Source organism: Mesoplodon bidens (assembly GCF_964165515.1).
Source record: "Mesoplodon bidens genome assembly, chromosome: 13".
Classification (NCBI taxonomy): Eukaryota; Metazoa; Chordata; class Mammalia; order Artiodactyla; family Ziphiidae; genus Mesoplodon; species Mesoplodon bidens.
Genome location: NC_138169.1, coordinates 7,199,478 through 7,217,569, shown reverse-complemented (window position 1 = coordinate 7,217,569; position 18,092 = coordinate 7,199,478). Strand labels below are relative to the sequence as shown.

Here is an 18,092-nt window from a genome sequence, read left to right as displayed (position 1 = left end):
CAGCCTCCTCAAGGCAGGCTGGTGCCAGTGGATGGTCGGTCACCTCCTGGGCCCCCCATCAGGCACCCAGCATTCCTAATGTCTCCTTCCTAGCTCCCACGACCACCGGAACCTTAGCTTGCTCGCTCGTTTGCTATCTCTGACATGAGAATAACTACCCACGAGGAGTCTCTACTGAGGACTGCATGTGGCCCGATATAGACACACAGCAGTTGCTTATTAAACACTTAGTGAACCCACGAGGAGTCTCTACTGAGGACTGCATGTGGCCCGACACAGACACACAGCAGTTGCTTATTAAACACTTAGTGAAGAAACATGAAATACAGGCACTCGGGCTTCCCTGGTGGCGCAGTGGTTAAGAATCCGCCTGCCAATGCAGGGGACAGTGTTCGAACCCCGGTCCGGGAAGAACCCACATGCCGCGGAGCAACTAAGCCTGTGCACCACAACTACGGAGCCTGCGCTCTAGAGCCCACGTGCCACAACTACTGAGCTCGCATGCCACAACTACTGAGGCCGGCGCACCTAGAGCCCGTGCTCCACAGCAAGAGAAGCCACCACAATCAGAAGCCCGCGCACCGCAACGAAGAGTAGCCCCTGCTCACCGCAACTAGAGAAAGCCCGCGCACAGCAACGAAGACACAACACAGCCAAAAATAGATAAATAAATAGAAGAAATACAGGCACGAATTTCCACAAAAATTAGAAACTAAAAGGCTTTTCATCTGAAAACTAGAGGAGGACTGAGGACTACGGACAGGACTACAGAAAGCACCCCACAGTGACTGGCACACGCTATGTTGTCTGCAGTAGTTTCCGTTTTTTTTCTTAAGCAGAGCTCCAATCTTAAGACTCACAGACTGGATGGCTGTGCAACACCAGGAATGAATTTTAAATAGGAAGCCTCATACCCCCACGTCCTCCAACACTCGTGGCACCTTTCAGGGAGGACACCCCATGACCCAAGCCCCCCGGCCTGGGCACCCGGTGCTGACTCACTGAAGCTCTGCAGCAGCACAGACATTTCTGACTCTAACAAATGCTGGGTTGCATTTTATGCACATTGTGAACAGTCTTCTAGAATTCATTTAAAATAAAAAACCAACATAATAGAAGTCCGAGCCCCCAACGGAAAGTAGCTCTCTAGGTGAGCGTGGTTGCCCCGACACAGCTTAAACGGGTGCTCAGAACCCAGACAAAGAAAATACACAGAGAAAAGCAGCATATTAGCCAGTTTAATTTATTTAAGAATCTTACAAAAAAAAGAAAAAAATAACAGAAAAACAAAAATCAAAAGACACAACAAAAAACCTAAATACAGAATTCGTTATGCTTCATGGTTGATCGTTTTTACTTGCAAGGGTATAAACCTCGCTAAATGCAGCCAATACATTTTTATTGCATGAGACCCAATTTTTAAAGTTACAAATCAAAACGGTCAGAACAATCGTTTCTGGACACTCGGTACTGTATTACCACGTAAGGCTGAAGCAGTGCAGTATCATCAGAACAGTGCGTACCCTTCATACACTGACGGACATTCAAAACAGAGTAGCAATATAAAAAGAGATTTTAGAAAAGAGAACAGAACAGAAACAACCAGAAGAGTTTACATCCACCTTTGTTTCAAATTGTCTTTGGATTCCATCATGTGTTGTCTCAAGATGCACCATGTCAGATCAGTAAAGGAAAGAAGATCTATGCCTACGTATAAAAGTATCCTTTGCTCAGCAGAGGTAGAACCTGGCAAAAGTTTTATTGCAGAGATACAGCGTACCTCTTCCCACCTCTCATGGTTGATGGTAGATACAAGTGGTTATTGAAAAATAATATCAGTAGTTTGCAAATTCAGTATAAACCATGAACAGGATGATTTCTGCTGATGGAGGTGAGACTGCAATGTGCTACGTAGAAAACAAGCTCCCCGCCCCGTAGAGGGGGGTCAGGAAGGAGGCTGGAGCTTCTTTATCCTCTTCAGTGCCACAAATACTGCTCCAGCAAGAAAGGCCCTCAGGACAGGGGGGGCGGAAAAGCCAGGGAGTTCTCACTAAGGGGCCTGCGGACTGACCCTCAGCCCCAAGGAGGCCTGACCTGCAGGTATCAAAGAGAACTGACGTTCCCAGGTGGCACCCCTTGCTCGACTCTGCACTACAAGGGTGTAGTCTTAGCCTGATGGTGTCCTGACAGCTGCTGCTGCTCCACGGGCGCCAGAGGAGGAGAGCCGGGCAGCACATGTTGGGACAGGGATTCCCACTGGAGCTCACCTCTGAAAGGCCCCGTTTCATGACAAATTAGGTTCCTAAGACTCACCTAAATGCAGACAACTTTTAAATCTCAGTAAGTCTACGAAGTTCAATAGTAACGAGTGAAACATGTACACGAATGAAGGCCCAAGAAAGGCTCACGGCTACCTTTCCTGAAAGTTAAGGAGGAAGCTTTTCTTAAAAGTGCGAAATCTGTATGTAAAAACGCAGCGTCTGCCTCCCTGGTGACGAGCACACCACTTCTGTGAGCACCCCTGGGTCTGCCCTACTGGCAACACTCATCCAAGCATTAAGAATGCCGTGATCCAGCTCAGCTCCTAGGCTTACAGCCAATCTAGTCAGGATCAATTCACCAGTTCACTGGTGGCGGGAGAGCCCAGCAGATCCTACCAACCACAGTTAACTGGCTGTTTTACCCTCAGCACAGAATCAACCCTTGAGCTGAAGGCTCATGGAAGCCTCCACAGCAATTGTGCTGCTCGATTCTGGAGGACAACTGTCCCTTAAAGGACATTCTCTAATGTCACCTGTCAGCATGGACACCAGCATGTACCAGGTCTCCATTCCTGCTCTAAATATCCCTAGCTGGTGGGAGCACAAGCAGATAACGCATGCTCACTGGAAAGTAAGCTTCTGATTGTTACTTGTAGGCTAAAAGTACACGCTCGACTTCTTAAAGAAACAGAAAATCTGCAGCAGTAGCAGGTCATAAATCACTGTTCAGATCTGCAAGATTTTCCCCTCAGCTGGAAAGCCCCAAGGATGAAGGATTTGGTGCAGGCCTGAAAAACTGCAAGGGTAGGAACAAGTCAGGTTTACTGAAGAGCAAGTTTGATCGCAAATGCACTGAAGAAGTTAGAGGAGCTTAAAGGAAGTCTTGGGAAGAAATTTTTTAGGTGAAAACATCAGGCTCACTATAGCTTCCAAAGAGCAACATAAATGAGCATAACTAGTCATATAATGACAGTATCAGAAATTGCACTCAAGTACATTCCCCCCAATACAATGCATTGCACACAGTAAAAATTTGTAATAAAAATGCAAAACACAATCAGGCATGTTGAAAAATATTAACACAAAACAGACATAGGAATTCTATAGTAAAGATGCAAAACAGAATTCTAAAATATATGAACAAATTCAACTAAGAAGTTTTTCACACGTTTCTACATCCAAAAAAAAAAAAAAAAAACAAATTGTAAGAAGCCCCCTATGGGAAGTCAGGAAAAGAATAAATAGGATTGAAGGGAGGAAGGAAAAGAGAAAAACAAGCTGGTGGCGTCCCAATTTACAAGAAATATTTACATTCAGAATTCAAAAAGAACTCAACATTTTTATATATACACATTATGTACATATATATATAAGTACAGCATAAAATCAGAAGGTGGGTTTTGGATTTCACCTCAAGTATGCAGAAAAAAAATTACTAGCTAGCTCGAGTTGCAGGTATCTAGATGTATTTCCTTCACGTATATGCCCTTAAAAGACACTGCCTTTGTACTAGACAACTGGCAGCCAATGAGGACTTTTTACAAATGGCTTTTGCTTGCAGCTGTAGCCATGACGTGGACTGCCTGCTGCATATTCCAGCAGCAAAGCGTGCACAGTGAGCGTGCGAGGTGTGGTGTTAGCCAAGGAGACTCAGACATAGAGGAAGGATAGTCAACAAATGCCTACTGTCCCTGGGATGCCTGCACTAGCCGAACATCTGTTAACTGCATACCAGTCTAACAGCGACTCTTATGTAGCACCATTCTTAGAAACTATCAAATATCATTCAGGTACATTTTTATTTTATTTTACTTTTTCAGGTACATTTTTAAAATGAGAGTATTTAGATAGGGACCTTCCTCTTAATATCAAGAAAAGGACCCAAGTGAAAAACACTTTTCCTCTGCTCCTACTTTCATAAATTGAAATGCATCAATCATTTCTAATCTATTGCTTTTTTTCCCCTCCTGCTAAACTGGAAAGTGGAGGGGACTGGGGAAAGGCTCCCATTATACAACAGTAAGTGTCTGGTACCCTTTCTCATCATGCCTGTTAGAAGTTGCTCTAATAGCATCACATGGAGATTAGCCAATGAATGCCCCAGTGGCTACAGCCAGAAAATTATGCTTCTAGAATATTATATACCCCTGGAGCTTGGTAATCTAGAACTTTTACCATTACAGATGAAGCAGAATACAAGTAACTCAAAAAGGTTTCTGAAGTGCTACTTGGATTGGAATAAATATATATATATATACATACACACAACACTACATTGCTTTGGATGCAGGTTCTTGCTAACTTATATACAGATGCAAAGAAAAGATACTGAAGAGTGTATCGGCAATTTAGCAGCAAAAAGGGAAAATTGCTTAAGATATTTACTTTTTCATCAAGTTGTGTTTAAAAATACCTTATTAATACTTTTAGGAATTCATATCGTTGATAAATATCTGGATTATCCCACTAAACTGCAGCTTGTGGTAGGGAGGGTGCTAAATTAGGGGAACACTAACCCCCCCCGCCAATACCATCTGAGCAGCTCTGGACTGGGAAAGTGGTTTTCAGTACAATCGGCACTGTAAACTCTGAAAACACTAACGTGACTTGTAATCAAATCTTTGTGCTCAGAGCCATATTGCTAAAAAGGGAGAAAAGGCATTACAGAGGCCAAATGGACTCACATCGGGTTCAACAAGGTCCCTGGGTTCAGACGTGGCATTCAGATCCTGAAATACAAGGATCTGTTGTACAGAAGTTAGCTGTTGTTGAGACCTGATTTTTTGACAGAGGAGGACCTTGAATGCTGGGTTTTCCCATGTTGACCAACCTAAAACTTGCTGACTTCGATAAGGGCACAGTGTTAAAGGTCATATGGTCACCTCCAGAGAGCAGGACGGACAGCAGACTGCCAGTGCTCACATGCACACCACACCACGATAAGCATGTGCACGTGGCACCTCAGCTCCCCATCCAGTTACACGGCTGCCTTTCTGAGGTCTACTTTGAGAGTTTTCAGAGGCCTTATTTCTGGACTTTTTTTAAAAAAGCAAAACAAAGCTGTTCTACAAAGAACAGAACATGCATATATCCCCCTTTGTAACAAGATAGCTATTCCAAGAGCAAACATTACATCATAAATTGTGAGGGTCAACTAACTGCATGCTAAAGAATCCTCACACTGAAGCTGCTTGGAAAAAACCATAACCTGCTAAAAAAGATACTCCCACACACAAAAAAGGGAAGTTGGGCCAGGCCTCCAAGAGGGAGTCTCTTTTCCCCAACCCTGCCATTTTGTCTCACTGGAGGGAACAGGCTTGTTATGCTTCCCCCTCCACAGCTCTATTTCACCTTGGGATGTTGACGGAAGCTGAGTGGGCTCCTGATTTAAAAACAGAAGAACTAACTGGGAAGTTTTGGTGCAGGTGGACAATTCTGCTCGACTGCCAGCTGGGTCTAGTGGCCCTAACAAGGGACACTGGTTGATATTCATATGGATCACTGCCTGAGATATAAGGACTAGACTGAGGATAAAAGTTGCATCCACTGGGCAAAATATGCCAAAGAACAGAAATTATTCTCAATTTGTTCCTTTAGGCGTCTAGAATAAATAAACCCAAAGAAAGAAAACTTATGGTAAACGTGACATAACCAAAAACTCAGGCGTGAAGAAACACAAGAGGATGACAGCCCTAGCTTTCCCGTCACTTAACATATATCTCACCTAATTCTGCAAGAAGTTTAGAAAGTTACAAAGGAGAACAGTTCAACTTGAGAAGCTTTCAAAAGTACTATCATTTTACCCCTTCCTCAACACCATTTCAATTTTGAGGGGTAGGTTTTAAACCAAAATATAAGGCTACCTGGAATGTTGAGCAACATGCAAGTTCTGCAGCATCCCCATCACAGACTACTTTTGAGGGTGGTGAGGGCCTAAACAAGAGTCCACTTCTGCTTAGTATAATAACTTTTTATTTGACATCTACAAGATTGTGGTATCTTGCAGCTTTTGACCAGGTTTATACAATCTCAGTTTTTCAATAGTGCAACCTGTGCAAGCAAAAAAAAAAAAAAAAAGGAAAGGAAAAAAAAAAGGAAACAAAAAGACCAACTGTCCCCTCACTTGTTTTTATAAACATCTATTATAGGCGAAACAAAACTTACCCATATTATAGATAAGTGTCTATTCACATTTGTACATTACCATTTTTAACAGCTTGAGATAAACTCTACAATGTCTTACAACACATTAAACAATATTCAAGTTACTGGGTAACAACAATAACAACAAGAAATAAACATACAGCAGAAGCCTCAAGTGTTTCCTCATTGTCTAGTTTACAACTCAAGTACGGTTTCCATTTTTAAGAGTGACAAAGCAAATTAAGATAACGAAGTTAAAAAAAAAAAGATTGTTTGCAAGACGGAAGCCAATTTGTACTTCTTTCTAAAACTATCTTTAAGTTAAGAAAAATGTAATTTTAAGAAAAGCAGGCTTGTAGCCATTTTTGCAGCACACATTAGGAATACTATTAATACATTAAAATTAACTTTTAAGAGTTTTATCACCAAAAAATTATATACTCATTACCTTGACAAGAAACCTGGGGCAGGGAGAATGGGAGAAGGTGATTTCGCAGGGTTTGAAGCAATACCCAGGTATAAACACTATAAAACTGCAATAACCAATGCTGTACATCTACCAATGTTTCTCCCCGTTACTTGACTTCTGTGTTACTCTTGTTTACGCATGCTGTCAAAGACATGCACTGTCAGAACAAAAACTAGAAAAAGAACCTGAATGCATGATATGTAACCTTTCATTTCATGCTTAATAAACCTATTGTTTTAATAAGTTGGAAAAAGAAACCAATATATATTTTCTCTATTTATAGACTCAAAACACATGCATCCGGGGATAAGTCCCACAGCAATGGCATGGATGTACTGCGTTAACCCTGAGCACTGTATAACATAAAAGTAAAGCCAGTTTGGGAAGTTCCAAGCATTTTTAAACCAATTATGGTTCGTAGCTTTTAACAAACTCACAAACAAACAGACTGACACACACGCGCACATACCCCTCTGCTCGCCCAAAGTAAAAGCATACGGTTAAGTACCATGGGAAAAGCACGAGGAAAGACATATGTACCACCATCGGCACTGCTGATTTTCAGTTTTGCTATCTATTCCAGGTTTGTCCTTATTCCCAAAAAAAATTAACTAGAGAGAGAGCACAACTGAAAAAAAATTATAATTCTTTGGAAACTGTCCCTGATTTTTATGCAAATGATATGCTTCAACAGCATTTCATATACATCCATGTTGAAACCTGTCTGTTCTTATGCGTTGCTCAAATTGGCGATGCTCTGGGGGTGACGCTGCTGCCAGAGCTGTTTCTGCTGGACTGCAAGCTGTTGAGACTGGTCTGAAGTTGACAGGAGATTTATAAGAGGAGACACACAATTTGCAGGAATGATCAAACCTGCAATTAGAAAACAAGAATTTATAAAGGTTGCTTCCAGGAGAAACCACACTGTTTTACAGCTTCATAGCAAATTCCAAATGAAGTATAATATTAAGTTTAATGAACAAGACTCCACAAAAAAACCAAAAGAACACCTAATAACTGAACTGGCCCCTTCAGAAGTAGCCCGATTCCTCAGCAGCGTCACCCACAAATACCTGAGCACATGCATGTGTCTAGTGCAACACCATCTTCTTGCTGAAGCAACAGAAGCCCAAGTACAGTACCTTCCTATCTACTATCTTTGAAGCTCCACAAATGTATGCAAGCACCACCTTCTTTGGCATGTACTAATGTACCAAAGGGACTACAGAATAGTGGCTGCAAATTCAAATGCGTACTGAAGCAGTAACTTCTAAGTGGCACAGCGCGGAAGTCAGCAAACTGGAGAGTATACATATCCTGGGTAAGGGAACTTTTAACTCCTCCCATGTGGGAACAGGGGTTCAATGTTCCAAGCTTCTCTGTTGTTACTGCTGCTGTTGTTGTTTTGAAGAAGATAGAAATCCAGTCTTCTGATTTTTAAAAAAATAAACTTATTTATTTATTTTTGGCTGCGTTGGGTCTCTGTTGTTGCACACAGGGCTTCTCTAGTTGCGGCGAGCAGGGGCTACTCTTCATTGTGGTGTGCGGGCTTCTCACTGCAGTGGCTTCTCTTGTTGTGGAGCGTAGGCTCTAGGCACATGGGCTTCAGTAGTTGCAGCACACGGGCTCAGTAGTTGTGGCTCGCAGACTCTAGAGCACAGGCTCAGAGGTTGTGGCGCACGGGCTTGGATGCTCCGCGGTATGTGGGATCTTCCCGGACCAGGGCTTGAACCCGTGTCCCCTGCATTGGCAGGCGGATTCTTAACCACTGCGCCACCAGGGAAACCGACAGTCTTTTGATTTTTAAAAGTTGGCAACTAACTCAATTGAAATCTCGCAACCAAAAATACTTGAGGATCAAAAAAATGTCTATGGACTGACTAGCCCACAGACTACCAATGTGCAACCCAGGATACAGAGAAAGGTTGTTGCAAAAGAAACAAAGACAATGCGACAGGGCAAGTGCAATAACTGGGTGGATTTCCGTGAGGCCTGTCACTGAGGGAACAGTGGGAGCGGCTAGCCTGGTCTCCCTGGCTCCCTGCAGGACTCCAGTCCATCCTCTGTGCACAGTGGCTTTGACTTCCATAGTCTCAATGTGGCACAATGAACATAAATAAAGACTTCAGAGAATCCTTAGTCTTCATACCAGGGAGCCTGCATAGATGTCAACAGTGAGGAAGGGGAGCAAGAGCACTGAGGGCAGCATAAAATAACAACCACATCAGAATTTCAGCCAGAACCAACGACACCCATTCAAAAGCTTAACTACTATTTATCCTTTTAAGAACATAATATAAAGCAAGCTCTACCCCACCACTGGAATAGATAGATGCTAAGATTCTAAGACGTTAGAAGCAAAGTAAGAAAAACACAGGAGCTGATTTTTCTTCTCAAGGCTCAAACCAAAAAAAAATTAAAACTCACCTACAATCCGCTGTCCATCCTCTGTTCTTAGCCGAACTATCTGCATTTTCACATTTGTGCCACTGACAGATGCGAGAACACCCTCGACTTTTGTCCAGACACTCAGTACTGAGCCACATAATACATAGTACGTGCGGCAACGAAGACCTATTTCACAAACTAATCCCAAACTTGCTTTTTTGCAATTGCCACGCCTAGGATAAATAAGGAAAAAAATGTGTATGTGCGTGCGCGTGCACACACACACGCGCGCACACACACACGCACACGCGCACACACACACACAAAGGCCCACAAGGTCTACCCTAATTTCAAATGGAAAATGCCCTACCGTCATTTACCTTTACTGATAGTTTGTGGACTGCAGTCCTTCTGACATATTGGATTATCCTGTCCAACTTAAGGTATCACTACTGATTTTAACATTACAGTTAATTCTTGGGTCTGACTCCCTTATAAAAGGGCTGATTTATTGGTCTGGATATCCATATAAGCATCTGTCATTTTCATATCCATTAGTTTACTGTATTAATGTCAGTTTATAAAATAATCCTGACAGTTATTTCTATAGTATTAAACTACCAATATACAGTTCTAAATCAGGTTAAGTGGAAAAGGCCTCAGCAGATAAACAAAAGCAAATTTATCTACCTACATGTGTCTAAATAAAAACCTAGCTAAAATTCATCTATATCCTGTATCCCTCTTCAAAAAGTGGGCCAGATACTCCATTTTCAATGCCCTGAAATGAACATAATGACTTGAGAACACCTCTGGCTAGCCTAGTAGCACAGCAGAATCAGCTCCAGGGCCCAACAACAAAGTTTCTAGTGCTGTTAACTATTTGAGGCACCCCTGTGGTTTCCTAGAAGTTGCCCAGCCTTAAAAATAAAACTGATTTGGGACACCAATAAAACTTTGGAGGAAGGAAAGAATAAAGGAAGGGAAGGAAGGAGACGAGAAAGAAAAAGTCTCAACCCTAAGAACGATAGTTAAGTCCATGCTGGCAGACAACATTTGGTTGGAAGTAACAAAGCATCAGTGGGGAGACCTAAAACAGTGCATGGTCCAGAGACATCCAACAAGTACCTCTGCTTAAAGAAACAACACCGAGCAACTGATAATCTGCCTGTGTACTTATAGGGACAGATAGCTAAAGAACGAAGGGGTGTTTAAATTAAATCTTGATTATACTTTGGAATATATGGTGAGAAAAATGAAAACTAACCAATAAGCATGAGTACAAGTATCTGCAGATGAATTATACTGATCTAACCAGTGGACCAGGGCATCGTCTGAGACTACCTGTGAAAATAAGACAAAAATTCCATTGAAAAGGTATTGTTTTAAACAAACTGGTTGCCTAATTTGGTCTCTAAAGCCAACTTAAAACCATCTTTATATAGAAAACATGGTCTTCGCTACTGCTTACATTTGAATGCCATCAATAAAAAGCTCTGCCGTGAGGTTTTTCCCACGTAATGAATATTTCAAATAGGTAACTTAATTATAATTGTTTGCAAGTGAAAATGGCTAGGAATAATAGTAATATAAGGTAATACTAACAACAAAATAACAGATATCACTGTTTTTCCAGAAATTATTGCAAAATATAAACACGGCAGTTCACAGTAAAACCAAGAGTCGGTGGGAAGGAATTTCAGTCTTGTACATCTTCCTTTTATTTAAAAAATTCTAATTTTTGTAGTTAGCACTATAGAAACTTCCTTTTCTGATAACATAAGCTGTTTCAAATAATCATCTTAAGTTTCCTAATGGTTCATAACATTAAGACTGGGATATTAATTTACCAAGAGTTGATAAAACTTTTCCTGAAAACAATTTTCCAGTAATCAAATAGGAAAAATTGACAATTTACATATAAACATAAACATAGTTGCAATATATTATTATAAAACAAGTATTCATATATAACATCATGTACAAATGGAAAAATACCTTCTTGTATTTCTTTTTTAGATCAGCATAAATTTCTAATTTGAGCTGTTTCCCGGTATTTGGTCTATAAACTAAGAAAAGCTTCTTTTTAGGATTCACTTCTTTAACTAAGATGGCAGTTTTCTTGTTGTTTCTTATCTATTAAAAATAAATAAATAAATAGGTGAGAAAACGTAAGGATTCAATACTGCGCACTTTACGACATGCTTGTTGTCTGTCCCACCACATCACCAAAGCCGAATGAGTATGCAAATACAAGACTGTGTGAAAGGGTAACACCTGCTGTGTAACCGACTGGAACAAGGTCTCACCAAAGTGAAGGCTAATGGACCTTATCTCTGAGGCAAGACAATCTTTATAAAATTGTGCTGAGTAATAAGACTTAAAGCACGATGTCCAGTGGAGACAATTTTGCTTCTTCTAGTCCAGGAAACTGGACTCGCAGCCTAAACAGGCTCAGAGGTACGTGAGGTAAGAATCTAGGTAGTGGGCAGGAAGGGTCTTCACAGGAAATAATTTTACCTCTACTGTATGTTACTCTCCTTCAAGTTACAATGAAATATATAACCTTCAAGATAATGCTTTTTGATCACCCACAGTCCTCTGAATTCATCTACTCCATCAGTGCTACAACCTATTCCTATGGTTGTGTGACGGTAGAATATCACAACTTCGGGGCTTCCCTGGTGGCGCAGTGGTTGGGAGTCCGCCTGCCGACGCAGGGGACGCGGGTTCGTGCCCCGGTCCGGGAGGATCCTACGTGCCGCGGAGCGGCTGGGCCCGTGAGCCATGGCCGCTGAGCCTGCGTGTCCGGAGCTTGTGCTCCGCCATGGGAGAGGCCACAGCAGTGAGAGGCCCGCGTACCGTGAAAAGGAAAAAAAAAAAAAAAAAAATCACAAATTCATCTGTAAACGGTAACGCTGTAACAGGAGAAAGCCAAATGCTGAACAAATAACACATAAATATGATGCAGAAGTGGAAGAAAAGGATGCATTAGACAAACGATGGAGCTTGTTTTATTTTTTTATTTTTTTGGACCTGGGGCACGAACCCATGTCCCCTGCATTGACAGGCGGACTCTCAACCACTGCGCCACCAGGGAAGCCCTGAACTTGTTTTATTTAAAAAATTTTTTACAAGTTGGACTTTATGAGAAGAACCCTGAGATTTGTAAAAAGCTCCATTTAACACGAGGAAAAATAAGATTGGGAAAATTAGTATTTCTTTTGAAGAATAGTGAACAATTTCAAAGCAACAGTCTCTGGAGCAAAACTGAAGGAAAAAGAAAAGTTTCAAAGATATTGTCCCAGCTCCTCTACAAAATAAATCATTTGCTAAGCTACTACCTTTTTATATTAAGATAATTCTTACGCTGTTAAAAGGACTTAATACTTTACTTTTCTCCTCATTGATACTAAAGATCCTTTGTCTTTTACTTGTTCAAATGATGTGAAACATTGTTTATATAATTACTGCAAAGTCTATGAAACAAAAGTTAAGTGAAAAATACATTTAAAATTTGTATCAGCTGATGTGAAATTCTCCAGCTAACTATACTTTAAGGCAGTGTTTAAAGCACATAGCAGTGTGATCTATCTTGACAGTGTCCGGTTAATTCACTGCAACTATAAAATAAACCATCACACTACCGTGAAATTAAAAGCGATTCTGACATGGCTTTCCTAATGTCAACACACGTTAAACACACTGCACGTCGAAACTGCTTGCTGCTGAGGCAGTTCAATGAAGGAGGCTACAGCCTCTTGGAAGGATGTCTCTTGCAAGGTCCTCACTCTTCACAACCAGCTGCCTGCGGCCAACGCTACCACATGCTTTCACTCAAGGGAAACTGGGGGGATCAGCATTTTCATCAAAATCTACCAGTGCCTCAATTTGGCAATAATTTCAAGTGAAAAAAATATCACCGGGCTTCCCTGGTGGCGCAGTGGTTGAGGGTCCGCCTGCCGATGCAGGGGACGCGGGTTCGTGCCCCGGTCCGGGAAGATCCCACATGCTGCGGAGCGGCTGGGCCCGTAAGCCATGGCCACTGAGCCTGCACGTCCAGAGCCTGTGCTCCGCAACGGGAGAGGCCACGGCGGTGGGAGGCCGGCGTACCGCAAAAAAAATTAATAATAATAATAATGAAAATAACCAATATCCTATAGGGACCAATCAAAATCCCATCCAAGGCCTCAGAGAAATCTGAATAAAATCTAGTGAACTGTATCAGTATCTTGGTTGTGATATTATACTATAGGTTTGTAAAATGTTACCATTGGGAAAACTGGTGTAAAAGGAATTTCTCTGTATTATTTTTTTTCTTTTTTTCTTTTTTTTTTTGCGGTACGCGGGCCTCTCACTGCCGTGGCCTCTCCCGTTGCGGAGCACAGGCTCCGGATGCGCAGGCCCAGCGGCCATGGCTCACGGGCCCAGCCGCTCCGCGGCATATGGGATCCTCCCGGACCAGGGCACGAACCCGTATCCCCTGCATCGGCAGGCGGACTCTCAACCACTGCGCCACCAGGGAGGCCCTGTATTATTTCTTATAACCTCATGAGAATCTACAATAATCTCAATAAGATTTTCAAACACACATACACACACATAAATGCACAACTAGGAACCAGGTCCAGTTTGAGAGCTTTGCTATGGAATCAGAGACCAGTAAACCAGGTTTATGGACCAAATGGCTTGAGGCTCCTAAGCTTAAGAATAGTTTAAGGAAGGAAGGGAGAAAGTTTCTTACGAAGGAAAAAAATCCATGCTGCTGAACCTAGGGTCAGGACAGGAATAAAGACCCAGACGTAGAGAATGGACTTGAGGACACGGGGATGGGGTACGGTAAGCTAGGATGAAGTGAGAGAGTGGCATGGACATATACACACGACCAAATGTAAAACAGACAGCTAGTGGGAAGCAGCCTCATAGCACAGGGAGATCAGCTCGGTGCTTTGTGACCACCTAGAGGGGTGGGATGCGGAGGGTGGGAGGGAGGCACAAGAGGGAGGGGATATGGGGATATACATATACATATAGCTGACTCACCTTGTTATACAGCAGAAACTAACACAACATTGTAAAGCAATGTTGTAAAGCATTGTATACTCCAATAAAGATGTTTAAAAAAAAGGAGAGAGAAGGCAGCAACTTAAACTCAGCCAAATCTGCTTGTTATCTTTCCCTTCAATCCTGATATATCCTTTTACTTGTTCAGTTTTACCCATCCCACCCTAGCTAGAAACCTCAAGATAATACTAGAAGCCAAGAACAAAGCTGGGGGGAAATCATTTTTCGGACTTTTAAGAACTAAACTTTTTCTCCTCCAGGATCTTCAAAAGAGCATTTCCTTTCATTCACACATAGAAAGAAGTAAGTGATCTTAAGATCCAGTGATGCCATTTCTCTGAATCTACTCTAGAGATACACTCACACAGGTACATAAAGAAGCATCTCCTTTGTAAGGGAGAAAAAATGGAAACAACCTAAAAGTCAATTAATATGACACAGACTAAGTAAACCATGGTATATTCATAACACAGAATACCATGCAACAGCCACAATGAATGAAGTAGTCCTATAAGTAAGTATCAATACAGAAAGCACTCCAAGACTGATTGTTTAGTGAGAAAGGCAATTTAAAGAATGATCAATACTGTATCATAGAATTGGTGTAAAAAAAATAACCAACAACAAATCAACCACCTAAAACAGTAAATTGCTTCCTATGGCTACAATACATATGCATTAAATGCACAGAAAATGGTCTCGGACAATAGACACAAAACTGGTAACGGTGGCTACCTCTTCGGGAAGGTGGGAAGGGAACCGGGGCTGGGAATGATGGTCAAAAAATTTAGTGTTATCTGTATTTAAATTTTTTCACAAGTGTAATAATGCATTCATGTGTACCTAATTCAATTAAAGAATTTAAGAAAAAAAAATCCACAAAGAATAGTCAGCAGAGACCACATATTCTCTGCAAACCCTAAAATACTTACTACCTGACACCTGACATAAAAAATTTAGGGATTCCTGCTCTAGGGAGCTTATTTATGGTTTCACCCTGCCTGTGGAATCATCACATTTGGTCTCCTTTACACAGTTCTTGAAACAGGTCTTCATTTACAGTTGGTCACGTCATAAAGGGCTTGGCCAAAAAGTTCGTTCGGGATTTTGGTACCATCTTACTGAAAAACCAGAACGAACTTTTTGGCCAACCGAATATTTGCAAATAAAAAGCAAAATGTGCTACACACATACAAAGCAATATTAGTCACAAAAAGAAATGAAGTTATGGCATATTCTACAACACGGACGAACCTTGAAAACATTATGCCGAGTGAAAGAAGTCAGACACAACTGTCACATACTGCATGATTCCACTTATATGAGGTACCAAGATACGCAAATTCATAGACAGAAAATAGATCAAAGGTTATCAGGCCAGGGGAAAGCTATTGTTTAATGGTGATGTTGGCACAACATTGTGAATATAATTAATGACACTAAACCATACACTTTAAAATGGATAAAATGGCAAACTTTGTTATATATTTTACCATAATTTTTAAAAATTAACAATGTAGGGACTTCCCGGGTGGTGCAGTGGTTAAGAATCCGCCTGCCAATGCAGGGGACACAGGTTCGAGCCCTGGTCCAGGAAGATCCCACATGCCGCAGAGCAACTAAGCCCGTGCGCCACAACTACTGAGCCTGCACTCTAGAGCCCGAGGACCCAAGGCGGCCAAAAATAAATAAATTAATCAAAAACAAAAACAAAAACAATGTAATATGCCACAAATCATTAAATTATACACTTTAGCGAGTGAATTGCACTGTATGTGAATTATATCTCAATAAAGTCGTTAAAGAAAAAGAAATTAAGGAAGAGATAAAAAGAATTCAAGAGAAAATAAATATTAAAGGCAAGCAAAGATATAACCTATGCATAAGAGAAGTCCTGATAAAGGAGAAATTCAGGGAATAGAATACTAAAAACATTACAAATAAAAGTAATTTAAAAACTTTCTAAAATAAAGATTTGAAACTACATATTAAAAGAGCATATCACATAGCTGAGAATACTGACCAAGAATAACTAATAATACCAGGATATACTCTAAGCTAAATTAAAAAGGGGAAAAAGTTAGAGCACCATCAAATTTTGACAGCAGGGACTTCCCTGGTGGCGCAGTGGATAAGAATCCACCTGCCAGGCTTCCCTGGTGGCCCAGTGGTTAAGAATCCATCCGCCAGGGCAGGGGACACAGGTTCGAGCCCTGGTCCAGGAAGATCCCACATGCCACAGAGCAACTAAGCCCGAGTGCCACAACTACTGAGCCTGCGCTCTGGAGCCCGTGAGCCACAACTACTGAAGCCCATGCGCCTAGACCCCATGCACCGCAACAAAGAGTAGCCCCCGCTCGCCGCAACTAGAGAAAGCCTGCATGCAGCAACGAAGGCCCAAGGCAGCCAAAAATTAATTAATTAATTAATTTTTTAAAAATAAAAAAGAATCCACCTGCCAATGCAGGGGACATGGGTTTGAGCCCTGGTCTGGGAAGATCCCACATGCCGCGGAGCAACTAAGCCAGTGCGCCACAACTACTGCCTGTGCTCTAGAGCCCGCGAGCCACAACTACTAAGCCCACGTGCCACAACTACTGAAGCCCGCGCACCTAGAGCCCTTGCTCCGCAACAAGAGAAGCCACTGCAATGCGAAGCCCGCGCACCGCAACAAAGAGTAGCCCCTTCTCGCCTCAACTAAAGAAAGCCCGCGCCCAGCAATGAAGCCCCAACGCAGCCAAAAATAAAAATAAATTAATTAAAAAAAATTTTTTTGACAGCAACTCTATCTCAAAAGAATAAGGAGTAGCATCTTTAAGATATCCAAGAAAAGAAAACGTGAACTAAAGATTTCATGTCTGGTAAAATTTGTCTTTCAAGTACAAAGGCACAAACTTACCAGCATGTAAGAATTCAGGGAGTAATGTTTCCATAAGCCCTTCCTAAATCTACTACAGAATGGGATTCAGACAAAATAACTAGAGAGATATTAACCTAAGGACTAGTGAGTGAGTGGTGAGCTTTAAATATAAATTAATTACCTGTAGAACTAAGATTAATTAAGGGTTAAGAGTATACTATATAATTGCCATATGTTGACATGCAGAAACAGTATAACTATTTTTTAAATAGCATAAAGTAAGCTTATGCAATAAAAGTTATTAAAAAATTATTTTCAGGAATACTGGGGCATAGTATCCATGATATTTTATCATCCTGTGTGCCCTGAAGAACAGAGATTATTAGTGTGGAAGAAAGAAGACAAAAAAATATCAGAGAAGGGGCTTCCCCAGTGGCGCAGTGGTTAAGAATCCATCTGCCAATGCAGAGGACGCGGGTTCAGCCCTGGTCCAGAAAGATCCCACATGCAGTGGAGCAATTAAGTCCGTCTGCCACAACTACTGAGCCCGTGCTCTAGAGCCTGCATGCCACAACTACTGAGCCCATGTGCCACAACTACTGAAGCCTGCACACCTAGAGCCCATGCCTCTCAACAAGAGAAGCCACCACAATGAGAAGCCCGCGCACCACGGAGTAGCCCCCACTCGCTGCAACTAAAGAAAGCCCGTGCACAGCAATGAAGACCTAACACAGCCAAAAATAAAATAAATTTAAAAAAATAATCAGAGAAGAGGTGAGATTAAAATTCTGTAGTTTTGATCAGGACAAATAAATATGCATTCATTTGTGTGTGTATGTGTATATGTCTAAATGTAAACACGCGCACGCACACACACACACATGCACACTCACACATCCTCTCTCCT

General features: G+C 41.6%; 1 protein-coding gene across 5 annotated transcripts in view; it reads right to left on the bottom strand.

The window, feature by feature from the left end:
- Window positions 1-1,224: 1,224 nt before the first annotated feature.
- Window positions 1,225-18,092, bottom strand: part of SBNO1 (strawberry notch homolog 1) — a 59,674-nt gene continuing 42,806 nt past the window's right edge. For all 5 annotated transcript variants that reach the window (XM_081252923.1, XM_081252925.1, XM_081252924.1 and 2 more), the window contains 4 exons: window positions 11,260-11,397; window positions 10,529-10,605; window positions 9,301-9,494; window positions 1,225-7,746 (listed from right to left, as the gene is read on the bottom strand). In XM_081252923.1, coding sequence (XP_081109049.1) covers window positions 7,604-7,746; window positions 9,301-9,494; window positions 10,529-10,605; window positions 11,260-11,397 — 552 coding nt within the window. In that variant the 3' untranslated portion in view covers window positions 1,225-7,603. The remainder of the gene's footprint in view (window positions 7,747-9,300; window positions 9,495-10,528; window positions 10,606-11,259; window positions 11,398-18,092) is intronic.